The sequence below is a fragment of the Candoia aspera genome, chromosome 3, assembly GCF_035149785.1.
Source record: "Candoia aspera isolate rCanAsp1 chromosome 3, rCanAsp1.hap2, whole genome shotgun sequence".
In the NCBI taxonomy this organism is placed as follows: domain Eukaryota; kingdom Metazoa; phylum Chordata; class Lepidosauria; order Squamata; family Boidae; genus Candoia; species Candoia aspera.
This window is the reverse complement of record NC_086155.1, coordinates 207764241-207776067: the sequence shown is the minus strand read 5'-3', so window position 1 is coordinate 207776067 and position 11827 is coordinate 207764241. Positions and strand designations below refer to the sequence as shown.

Below are 11827 nucleotides of genomic sequence, written 5' to 3'. Positions count from 1 at the left end.
GGTGTCCGGGCGCGCAAGGCCGGGTAGCGCCGCCTCACTTCTCGCCCGCCCCGTCCCGTTCCTCGCCGGCCCCAGGGGACGTCTGCCGTCCGGCCGCCTCGCTGGCCTCCGCCGGGCTCCTCTCCACGGTGACGCGGATGGTGCGCTCCAGGCGCGGGGCCTCGATGCGGAGCTGCCCGTCGGGGGCGAGGGCGCAGGTCACGGCCTCCAGGTTGGCGTCGGCGGGCAGGAGCAGCTCCCTGCGCACCTCGCGGTACTCGCGGGACACGCAGCCGTCCTCGGCCGCCTCCTCCTTCTCGTGCTTCCCGAGGACCGTCAGCTTCCTGCCCTCCAGCTTGACCGAGAGCTCCTCCGGGGCGAAGCCGCCCACATCCAGGGCCAGCTGGTGCCTGCTCCGCGCGCGGGGCTGGCGGGGCTGCAGCGGCCCCTTCCCGGCCGGGCCGGCCTCCTCCCCCAGGGCGAGCAGCGGGTAGGCGTCCAGCAGGACCACGCGCAGGCGGTCCATCTCGTCCAGGTGGCTCTGCATGTCGCCCATCAGCTGGCTGTACAGGCTCGGGGGGCCGCCGGGCCGCCGCGCGCCCGCCTCGGGCTCCCGGCCGAAGGCCCACTGCCCGGGCTCCTGCAGGATCCGCACCGGCTGGCTCCGGCGGTAGCTGTAGCTGGCCATGGCTCCTCCGCGGGCGGTGGCGACGGCGACAGGCTCCCGAACCGCGAGCGCTGCCTGCGCAGCCCTGGCGGCCGGCGACCTTTATACTGCGGCGCTTCTGGAAGCCGCCGCCCCGCCTGGCCGTTTAGGGCGCGCGGGGCGGGCCGGCGCGGCTCGCGAAGCTGCGGCGCCCTTGGAGGAGCTTCGAAGGCGCCGGCTCGCTCGGAAGCGGGCGGGGCAGTGCGGAGCTGCCGGGTGCGTCTTTTGCGGAGGCCGCCCCGGGCGCTGGGCCGGCTGCCAAAGGCGCTCGTCCGTCGTCCCCCGAAGGGGCCAGAGGAGGGGCTGCCCGCGGGCATCGGCGGGACGCACTTGCAAACGGCCTTCCCAACAGCAGACCAGGGACGCGCTTGCCCTAGGGCTGTGGGGTGGGTGGCCAGACGAGCGACTGCCGGGCTGTAAAAACCTGGATTCGTAACTTTTTTGGCCACATAATGAGAAGACAGGACACCCTGGAGAAGATGCTGATGCTAGGGAGAGTGGAAGGCAAAAGGAAGAGGGGCCGACCAAGGGCAAGATGGATGGATGATATTCTAGAGGTGACAGACTCGTCCCTGGGGGAGCTGGGGGTGTTGACGACCGACAGGAAGCTCTGGCGTGGGCTGGTCCATGAAGTCACGAAGAGTCGGAAGCGACTAAACGAATAAACAACGACAACAAAACCTTTTGCGGATCCCGGATTCCTCGCCTGATTTTTATCATGTTTTGCATATCCAGGCTGCAAGAATCAGGACGGCCGCTGGGTGGCAAGAATGAGCTTGCTTGCATCTCTCTGCTGCCCTCTTCGTGGTTGTACAGAGATGTGCAGCCCAGATGCAGGGCCCTACTGGAACTGGGAGCAGAGCTCTGCAGCTCTGGCATCTTCCTTTCCAGCCCTGCGGGTGTCCTCTGTCAGGCCGCCGGGCAGCAGCGTCGCCCCTTCCAATGAACAGCAGTTTCCCTTCCCCTCGCAAACCGCAGCCCCACAATCCCCCGGGCTGCATCCCATCTAACAGCCCCAGGGCTCCCTCTCTAGCCTTCCAGAAGAGGGGAGGGCCCACCTGCAGCAGCAGCTGGGGTGGAGGGTGAGCCCCTGGGACTGAGGACACAGAGGGGTCCTGTCGCGTCCTTCCCCACGGAGAACACAACCTGCTGTTCCTGGGACAGATCTGTGGCAGGGAGCTTTGGAAGCATTGCCTGAGAGCTCGCTTGGCACAATGGTGAAGGGGCCGGGACCCTGAAGCTTTGACTCAACCCTGGCAAGATGAGTGGCTCTGGGTTTGGGGCCACCCTGACCCAGGTGATATTCCATCTTTGACTCTGGATGGCGTGGCACTCCCCCGGACTGAACTGGGGCCCAATCTGGGGGTCCTCCTAGACTCACGGCTCGTTGAGGAGCAGATGGCTGCCGTGGCTAGGGGGCCCTTTCCGCACATTCATCTGGTGCACCCATTGTGCCCCTTCCTGGACTAGGAGGTTCACAGTCACTCATGCCGTGGTCATTTCCCAGTTAGTTTACTGCAACACGGTCTCCATGGGGCTGCCTTTGAAGACCGCCTGGAAGCTACAACTGGTCCAGAATGCGGCTGCACACACAGTGATGTGTGTCCCTCGGTTTCCCCATGTTATACTCTGTTGTGCAAACTGCACTGGCTCCCGGTTTTCTTCCGGGTGCAATTCAAGGTGCTGGTTATTACCTTTAAAGCCCTACGTGGCACAGGGCCAGGTTACCTGAGGGGCCACCTCTCCCTGAGGACATCTACCTGCCCTACCAGATCAGATAGGCTGGGCACGCTCCTAGTCCCTTCCCTTAAACATTGCCGTCTTATGGGCTCCAGGAAGCGTGCCGTTTTCCGTGGCAGCCCCTGCCCTACAGAACACCCTTCCCCCAGAACTTCGGCAGCCCCCCCCCCCCAGCCTTCCGAAAAGCACTCAAGACCTGGTTTTACTCCCAAGCGCTGCGACAGGTGAAATCAATGCAGGCCCGCAACTAGCGTCTGTGTCATCCAGGGCAAACATGGATTCTGTGCCCGTTTTGGTGCCCCCCCACCAGCACGGCACCCGGGGCACATGCACCACTTGCCCCCCCCCCCAGTTGCGGCCCCGGATCAATGAGAGTTTTTGTGGTGGACTGCTTGCTAAAGTTTATTATGGTGCACGGTTTTTACTATCTGTGGTTTTAATAGGTATGTGTACAGCATATTAATGGTGTGATGATGCTGCTTTAACTGTTGATTGGGAGCTGCCCAGAATTCAGGGTAAGATGGGCGACTATAAAAGTAGTCCTCGACTTACCATCACAATTGGGAGTGGAACTTCCATCTTAAGTCACTGTGGTCATAACTCGGGTCACCATATGACTCGGCCTGATTTTATGACCATTTTAACGGTGGTCGTTAAGTGAATCGTGTGTTGTTAAGTGAATCCAGCTTCCCAATGGGCATTTTTTGCCAGCAAACAGCAAAAAATGTCACAAAATGCAATCACGTGACCGTGGGATGCTGCAACCAGTCATAAATGCGAGCTGGTTGCCAAGCACCTGGAATGCAGTCATGTGACTGAGCAGCGGTGGTGCAACGTTTTGTGACCCTTGGAAATGCTTTACAGGCCGTAAAGCGCCCATTCCAAGGCTGTCATAATTTTGGACCATTGTTAAAAGAACAATCCTAAGTTGAGGACTGCCTGTATAAATGTTTTAAATAAATAAGTAAATAAATAAAGTCATCAATTGAAAGGAAGCTCCAGTTGATGGGGAATTAATTTGCCAGGATTTATACAACTCTGTGTAACAGAGGCAACAGGGGCATCCCCAGGAGGGTCAAATAAGTCAAGATGGCAGCCATGACTGTGTGATCAAAGCGACTTTTTTTATGTGCAACACAGAGCTGCCATCTTGATTTTTTTTTTGAGGCTTCCCCTGCATGGCAAGCCATGATGTGGTTTCTTATGCGTGGCTGAGTAATGTGCCCATTGTTGGTTTCTCACTTAAAATGTTGCATGAACTCAGCCAAAATTAGTTCAATAAATCACAGGGAAATCATGGCTTGGATGCGCTCTTCCAGACACAGTCACTATGATTTGGAAGCTACAAAAGAGGTCTTACTGATCACAGGCCAGACCAAAATGCACTAGTGTGTTGTGTGAATGCCACCAATTATTGCTTATCTGGCAAACGGTGGTTGAGGGGACAGTATGTTTGAAGTAGGCTGTAGTCAAGGAGTTTGATTAGATCCCATAAGGCAGTGTTTCTCAACCTTGAGGACTTTACACTGTGTGGACTCCAACTCCCAGAATTCCCCAGCCAGTAAGGAATTCTGGGAGTTGAAGTCCACACAGCTTGAAGTCCCCAAGGTTGAGAAATACTGCCATAAGGGCTAAACTCCAGGATCATCCTCCTTTCAATAGGACTTGAGCTCAGTGGCTTCCTGGGTATGATAATTTGTTTCTTGCAGGAAGTTTTTAAAAAATGCAGTGGAGTTTCCCAACCGGATCCCCACCAGCATAAGATTGTAAGCCACGGCCTGCTGGATCAGACCCCGGGCCTGTCTCGTCCAGCAGCCTGTTCTCCCAGTGGCCCACCAACTGCCCAGGGAAGCCCACCTGTCTCCCAGCAGTTGCCCTTCAGCGGCAGTCCCACTGCCATCACGGCTGAGAGCCATGGATCCCCCAGATTCCCATGAATCGGTCCATCCCCTTTTCAAAGCCATCCAAGCTGGTAGCCCACCCCACTGCTCATGACAGCAAACGCGAGTTTATGGGTTGGGTAAAAATATATTTCCTTTTGTCTGTCCTGATTCTTCCAGGAGTCCGTTTTGTTGAGTGTCGTCTGGTTCTAGTATTTTGGGAAGGGGAACAAATCTTCTCCCTGTCCACTTTATCCACACAGGCATCATTTTGACCCCCTCCATCACGTCCCCTCATTTGTCTCCTTTCTAGATTTACAGCACAGAAACGTTTAAGTAAAATGTCCGTGGTAGGAACTAAAACACATGCATTTACAAAAGCATAACTGTAAGAATTTTTAGCTATTAGAAACAAGAGGCATTAGAAACTTTGCAGAACAAGCCTTTCTCTCACGTTTGAGACTGAATAAGTGTTTGAATGTGCTGTTCCCACTGAAATAATATATTCAGGGTTGTTGTCCAGTCGTGCCCGACCCTTCGTGACCCCACGGGCCACAGCACGCCAGGCCTTCCTCTCCTCCGCTGTCTCCCGGAGGTTACTCAGATTCATGTTCATTGCACCAGTGATGCTATCTAGCCATCTCAGCCCCCGCCACCCCCTTCAGGGTCCTTTCCAGTGTGTCTTCTCTTCGCATTAGGTGGCCAAAGTATCTGAGCTTCAGCTTCAGAGTCTGTCCTTCCAATGAGCAGTCCGGGTTGATTTCCTGTAGGATCGACTGGTTTGACCTCCTTGCAGTCCAAGGGTGTCATGCGCTGCCTCCCCCTGAATAACATTCAGACACTGTCTTGCGAATCAGGCTCTGGTTTATTGCAGGGCAGGTACAGCGTTGGTAGAAAAAAGCTGAGAGTGACAGGAGCGCGCCGGTGCGGGGTTTAAATACCCCGCGCCGGTCAGCGCCCCCTCGCTCACGGTCACGTCACCCCCCTTTGTCCCATGCGTTGCCCTGCCGGTGGGTGAGGGTTTCCGGGATCGCCCATCATCAGGTTCCCATTCTTCTGCTGATTGCTTTCAGCTGGGCAATCCCCGTTGTATTGCCGCTGATGGTTTGGGTGGCTCCGTGATTCATTTGGCTATTGTTTGTTGGCCGTTAGTCGTTGTAGGTTGATGGCTACTTAACTTGTACCCCTTCACCTATTTCCTTGTCATTGTCATGTGTGCCATTGCGCTGATGACTTCAGCTCAACGGCACTCATGACATACTGCCCCCTTTCCGAATAGTGTTCTCCCCCGGGTTTCTGGGTTTTCCCCGTGGAGCTGTCAAAACGCCACATTTTTTTTTTTTTTTTTTTCAAAGTTCCCGCCGGAGTAGTTGTCGCCCCTCCCTTTTTGCTCCTCCCTCTACCACGTGCCTTCCCAGGGTGTGTCCATGGTGCGCATGCTCGGGTTCTGACCTGGCGTGCGCATGCTCCAACCACACCCTGTTTGTTTGGCTCAGTTCGGCGAGGCGAGAGGCGTGGCTGGTCGGGTGCTTCTCAGCTCCAGGTAGGGCCCTTCTTTTCTTATTTAGAGTGCGTCGCCTTTGTTGTGTCTCCTGGGCGTTGCCCCCAGGTTGCCCTGTTGACTTGCTTGCCACTCCCCCGCGGGCGGGGGGAGGGTGCTGGCGATCGTTTGTCACCACCCCGTGGGCCCGGGGCGGGGGGAGTGAGTCCCGGGGGGGGGAAGGTCCACCCAAGTCGCGGGCTTGGGGGGGGCCCTTTCCCTTGGGGCACGGGAGGCGGGGGGAGGCCTGCGGGGGGGGGGGTTTGGTTTTGCTGACCTTGGTTGCGGTTTGTCGGGGTATGCCCGGTGAAATGCTCTGGTCAGGTCAGGCGCGTTAACGTTGTGCGCCGCCACCCATTCCGGGTGGGGGAAGTGTTTCCACCTGACCAGATAGTGTAGAGTTCCTCGTTGCTTGCGGGAGTCGAGGATGTCCCTTATCTCGAAGTGGTGTTGCCCGTCGATCATAAGCGGTGCGGGCTGTGGCGTGCTTGGGTGCCATCGGGAGGTGGTTGCCGGTTTTAGGAGGCTGGTGTGGAACACCGGGTGGAGCCTCCGGAGGTTGTGTGGCAGGTCCAGGCGTATTGCTACCGGGTTCACTATTTGCGTGACTCGGAACGGCCCGATGTACTTAGGCCCCAGTTTTTTCGAGGGTTGGGTTGACTTTAGGAACTTGGTGGATAGATAGGCCATATCCCCCGCCTGGAACGTCGGTTGTTGGCGCCGGTGCTTGTCGGCCTGCTCTTTGTAAGCAGCCTGTGCCTCCTTCAGCGCCGCCGTGATTACTGGCCATGCTTCCGCGATCTTCCGTCCCCAGTCGCTGGCGTCCACCTGTGGTTCCGGGGGTTGAGGTAGCTCCGGTATGGGGACGAAGTCGCGCCCCGAGACTACTTCGAACGGAGTTTTCCCCGTGCTCGTGTGGACGGCGTTGTTGTATGCGACTTCGGCGAACGGGAGCAGTTCAGCCCAGTCGTCTTGGTGGTAGTTCGTATATGATCGTATAAATTGCTCTAAGGTGGCATTAAGAACCTCAGTGGCTCCGTCCGTCTGCGGATGCCAAGCCGTAGATAGGGCCTGTTGGGTCCCCGTCAGCTTCAGGAAGGCCCGCCAGAATTTGGAGGTGAACTGTGTGCCCCTGTCGGTCACCACACGTGCGGGACATCCGTGTAGCCTGTACACGTGGATGAGGAAGAGTTTGGCTAGTTGTTGTGAGGATGGGACCGACGTGCAGGGGATGAAGTGGGCCTGCTTTGAGAAGTAGTCCTTCACCACCCAAATGGCCGTTTTCTTCTGGCTGGGTGGGAGGTCCACTATAAAATCCATAGAGATTTCCTCCCATGGGCGGGAGGGTTCTGCCACCCGTTGCAATAGCCCTGCGGGTTTGCCTGGTGCCCGTTTGGCCCTAGCGCACGTTGGGCAGGACGCCACGTAGGTTTTTACGTCTCGCCTGAGCGCGGGCCACCAGAATTGGCGCCGTGTTAGGTGTAGGGTCTTGAGGAACCCAAAGTGTCCCGCTTGCTTGGCGTCGTGTGACCTATGCAGGATCGCCTGGCGTTGCGAGTCCGGGACGTAGATTCTGCCTTCCCCCCATGCCAGGTCTTGCGCCATCGTTACCTTGTCGGGGTTCGCCAGGAACCAGGGGTCGGTTTTGAGGGCGGCGGCGAGGTCCGTGCGCATTCCCCCTGGTAGTTGCGGTTGGCTTCTTTCCGTCGCCGGTTGTCCCGCCGTCGGCTGCGCCGTAGCGTCGAGCTGCCTCCGTGCGCCGCTTCGGGTGGTCACGGCCATCCCCAGTTGCGAGGCGGATAGGACCGTCCCAATGGTGTCTGGGGCGGGCTCTTCGTCTTGGGGCAGTCGGGAGAGGGCGTCGGCCAGGAAGTTCTTCTTGCCCGGCATGAACTTCAGCTGGAAATCAAAGCGGCTGAAGAATTGGGCCCATCGGACCTGTTTTGGGCTAAGGCGTCTAGGCGTTCGTAGGGCCTCGAGGTTCCGGTGGTCCGTCCAGACCTCGAATGGTTGGGTGGCTCCCTCGAGTAGGTGTCGCCATGTCTCTAGTGCCGATTTCACCGCGAAGGCTTCTTTCTCCCAGACGTGCCATCGCCTCTCTGTCTCGGAGAACTTCCTTGACAGGTAGGCGCATGGTTTCAGGAGCCCCGTGGAGTCTTTCTGTAGTAGGATGGCTCCCAGGGAGAAGTCTGAGGCGTCGGCTTGGACCACGAACGGCCGTTCTGGGTCCGGGTGCGCGAGGATTGGCTCCGTAGTGAACAGCGCTTTCAGCTTGTCGAATGCGGTCTGGCACGCGGGAGTCCAATTCAGCACTGTGCCTGGGTTCTTGGCGCGTCGGGTGTCCCCCACCCCTTTGGTTTTGAGGAGGTCCGTTAAGGGGAGGGCTATCTCAGCGAACCCCCGGGCGAATGACCTGTAGAAATTCGCGAATCCCAGGAAGCTCTGTAGTTGCCGTCTGTTGCGGGGCCGCTCCCAGTTTAGCACCGCTTCGACTTTTGCGGGGTCCATTTCGATGCCGTCCCCGGAGATTCGATACCCCAAATAGTCTAGGCGCTCTTTGTGAAACTCGCACTTTGTAGGCTTCGCATAGAGCTGCGCCCTTCTGAGCTTGTCGAGGACTTGCCTGACTAAGGTTACGTGTTCCTCGTGTGTTTTTGTGTAAATAAGGACGTCGTCGATGTAGACCAGGACCCCTTTAAACAGATGTTCATGCAGTACCTCATTGATGAGCTGCATGAACACCCCAGGGGCCCCCGCGAGTCCGAAGGGCAGTACCTTGTACTGGAAAGCGCCTAGGGGGCAGTTAAACGCCGTCTTCCATTCGTCCCCCTCCCTGATTTGGATGCGATAGTACGCCTCGCGAAGGTCCAATTTGGAAAAGACTTTGCCCGTGGACAGGTGGGCGAGCATGTCCTTCACCAGGGGTAAGGGGTATTTGTTGGACAGGGAAGCCGCGTTTAGGCCCCGGTAGTCGGTGCAGAGCCGTAGGGTCCCGTCTTTCTTCTCCCGGAATAAGACGGGGGCTCCGACCGGTGAGCATGCTGGCTCTATGAATCCCCTGTCTAGGTTTTTATCGATGAACTCCCGGAGGGTTGCCATCTCCTTCGGGGTCATCGAATAGATCTTTGGTCTAGGTAAGGGGACGTCGGGCAGTAGGTCGATCCGGCAATCCGTCTTGCGGTGGGGGGGTAGTTGGTCCGCCTCTGCCTCTCCGAAGACCTCGGAGAAGTCGGCGTATTGTTCTGGTAGGTCTGCTGTGGTAGCGGCGTTGTCTTGTGTGGTCGCCTCCGCTCGTCCTACCGTGGGGTTGCTTTTGCCAGCTGGTACTGGTGCTCGATACTCGCCGTCGCCGAATGTGAAGGTGCGGGTCGCCCAGTTGATCCGCGGGTTGTTTTTCGCGAGCCATGGCATCCCCAGGACTGCAATGGGCCGTCCGATGTGCGTGACTACGAACGATGTGCGCTCGGTGTGAGTGCCCATTTGCAGGGTGACCGGCTCAGTTTGTAGCGTGGCTGGTTTTCCTCCCGCTGTAGAGCCGTCCAGCTGGTGGAATGCCAGCGGCGTGGGGAGGGGGAAGCAGCGGAGGTCGAGTTTGGCGACTAGGTCGGGGTGGATGAGGTTTTTTGAGCACCCCGAGTCCACTAGTGCCGCGGCCGTGGTGGCTCCGTTGCCGGTAGAGAGTTGAATTGCTGCCAATATTACGGAGCTTTTGTCGTTTCGTTGAGGTGGTCCGCGTTGCTGTCCCACCGCCTGCCTCGCCACGCGTCTCAGAGCAGGCGGGGAGCATTTCCCGCCGGCTGGTCGGGGTCGGTATTGTCCTCTTCCCCCCAGTAAGCGTCCCAGCTCTCTTTCGGTGTCGCTGTGGCCACGGTCATTCAGCGGTGAGGCGGCGGCCCCGGGTTGGGTGGTTTGGGGCTAATTTTCGGGGTGGGCTTGGGCGCGCTGGTCGGCGGTCGGTTGGCGAAGCAATCCGCCGTCTTGTGCCCTAATTTGCCACACCTCCCGCAGGGCTCCCGGTTGAACTTCTTTTTTGGGTATATGGGGCCGGCCATCCCCCCGTGTGGTGCGGGTACCTTTTTCCCGGCATCGTTTGTGTCTTCCGTGGTTGTCATGAGGAAGGTGCGGTGCGCGTGTTCGGCTTTCCCCGCGAGGTGGATCCACCCGTGTAACGTTTCTGGGTCGTCGCGGTAGAGGGCCCATTGGAGAACGTCGCGGTTGAGCCCCCTTTTGAAGATTTCCAGCAGGGTGGTCTCGGACCAGTCGCTGACCTTCCCCGCGAGGGCTTTGAACTCCAGGGCGTAGTCAGGGACCGTGCGGGTGCCCTGTTTAAGTCTTTGGAGTGCGCTTTTCGCCCGCACTTTGGCTAGGGGGTCTTCGAAGTAGTCTTTCATCTCTTTGATGAAAGCAGGGAAGGTGGCGAGGGCGGGGGAGCTGGACTCGTACAGTTGGACGTACCAGTCCGCCGCCCTGTCTTGGAGTTTGATCGCCACGGCGGCGATCTTGTCGGCCTCGGAGTCATAGGAGTGTCCGTGCCTCCCCATGAACTCCCTAGCGTTGGTCACAAAAAACGAGAGTTTTGTGGGGGTCCCATCGAAGAAGATGGGGAAGTCCTTTGGGGCCCGGGCGTTTTGTGCGGCCCCGCCTCTCGCTTCTCGGGGTGTGGTGTCGGCCGCCTGTGCCGTCTGCTGGCCCTCCGCTGGCCCGTGTGGGTTCGATGCTTCGCTCGGGGTGTGGGTTTGTGCGGGGACGTCGTTGGGTGGCGCGGGGGGCATAAGCGCCTGGAGCATGGTCCGGAGTTCCGTCAGCTGAGCCCGCATGGCCGCGAGTTCAGCTCGTGCCTCCTCGTCCACAGCCCGCGCCGCTGCTGGGGCCGGTTCCGTTGGCGCGTCCTCGGGGGTGGGTTGCCGGCGGGGTTCATCGTCCCTCTGCCGCGGGTCCGCTTCCTCCGCCGTCTGATGGGTGTCTCCGTCGTCCTCCTCCGTGTCGAGCGCCGTGGGGCTGTCGCTCCACGCCCGTTGCTGGGGTGCGATGTGGGGCGCGGGGTCCTCCGCTGGTTTCGGAAGTCGTGCTGCTCCCTCCCGCGGTCGGGTTGCCTCCGTCGCCATCTCCCCTTGGGGTTGGAGCTGAGGCTCGGGTCGGGTGGGGTGGGCGTCCATGGCTCCGGGAGTCCGCGGTGCCTCTGGCCTTGGTCGGTCCTCCTCTGTCTCTTGCCGCGCGGCTCGCCCTCCTTGCCCGCGCCGTTCCGGCCTCATCTTGCTGGTCTTCTCGCCGTCTACTCCTCCCGCGGCTCGTTGTCGTCCGGTGGGGCTCGGCGAGGCTGAGTTTATGACTCTCAGCTTTATGTCATGCGCTGCCTCCCCCTGAATAACATTCAGACACTGTCTTGCGAATCAGGCTCTGGTTTATTGCAGGGCAGGTACAGCGTTGGTAGAAAAAAGCTGAGAGTGACAGGAGCGCGCCGGTGCGGGGTTTAAATACCCCGCGCCGGTCAGCGCCCCCTCGCTCATGGTCACGTCACCCCCCTTTGTCCCATGCGTTGCCCTGCCGGTGGGTGAGGGTTTCCGGGATCGCCCATCATCAGGTTCCCATTCTTCTGCTGATTGCTTTCAGCTGGGCAATCCCCGTTGTATTGCCGCTGATGGTTTGGGTGGCTCCGTGATTCATTTGGCTATTGTTTGTTGGCCGTTAGTCGTTGTAGGTTGATGGCTACTTAACTTGTACCCCTTCACCTATTTCCTTGTCATTGTCATGTGTGCCATTGCGCTGATGACTTCAGCTCAACGGCACTCATGACAAAGGGACTCTCAAGAGCCTTCTCCAGCACCACAGTTCGAAAGCGTCAGTTCTTCGGCGCTCAGCCTTCCTTACGGTCCAACTCTCACAGCCATACATCCCTACTGGGAAAACCACAGCTTTGATTATACGGACCTTTGTCGGCAAGGTGACGTCTCTGCTTTTTAATATGCCATCTAGGTTTGCCAC

General features: G+C 58.5%; 1 protein-coding gene across 1 annotated transcript; it reads right to left on the bottom strand.

Moving 5' to 3' along the window:
* On the bottom strand, positions 1–671 carry LOC134495041 (heat shock protein 30C-like). Its single transcript, XM_063300291.1, has one exon. The coding sequence runs from the start codon at positions 665–667 to the stop codon at positions 35–37; it is 633 nt and encodes a 210-aa protein (XP_063156361.1). The 5' UTR covers positions 668–671; the 3' UTR covers positions 1–34.
* Between the last annotated feature and the right edge of the window lie 11156 nt (positions 672–11827).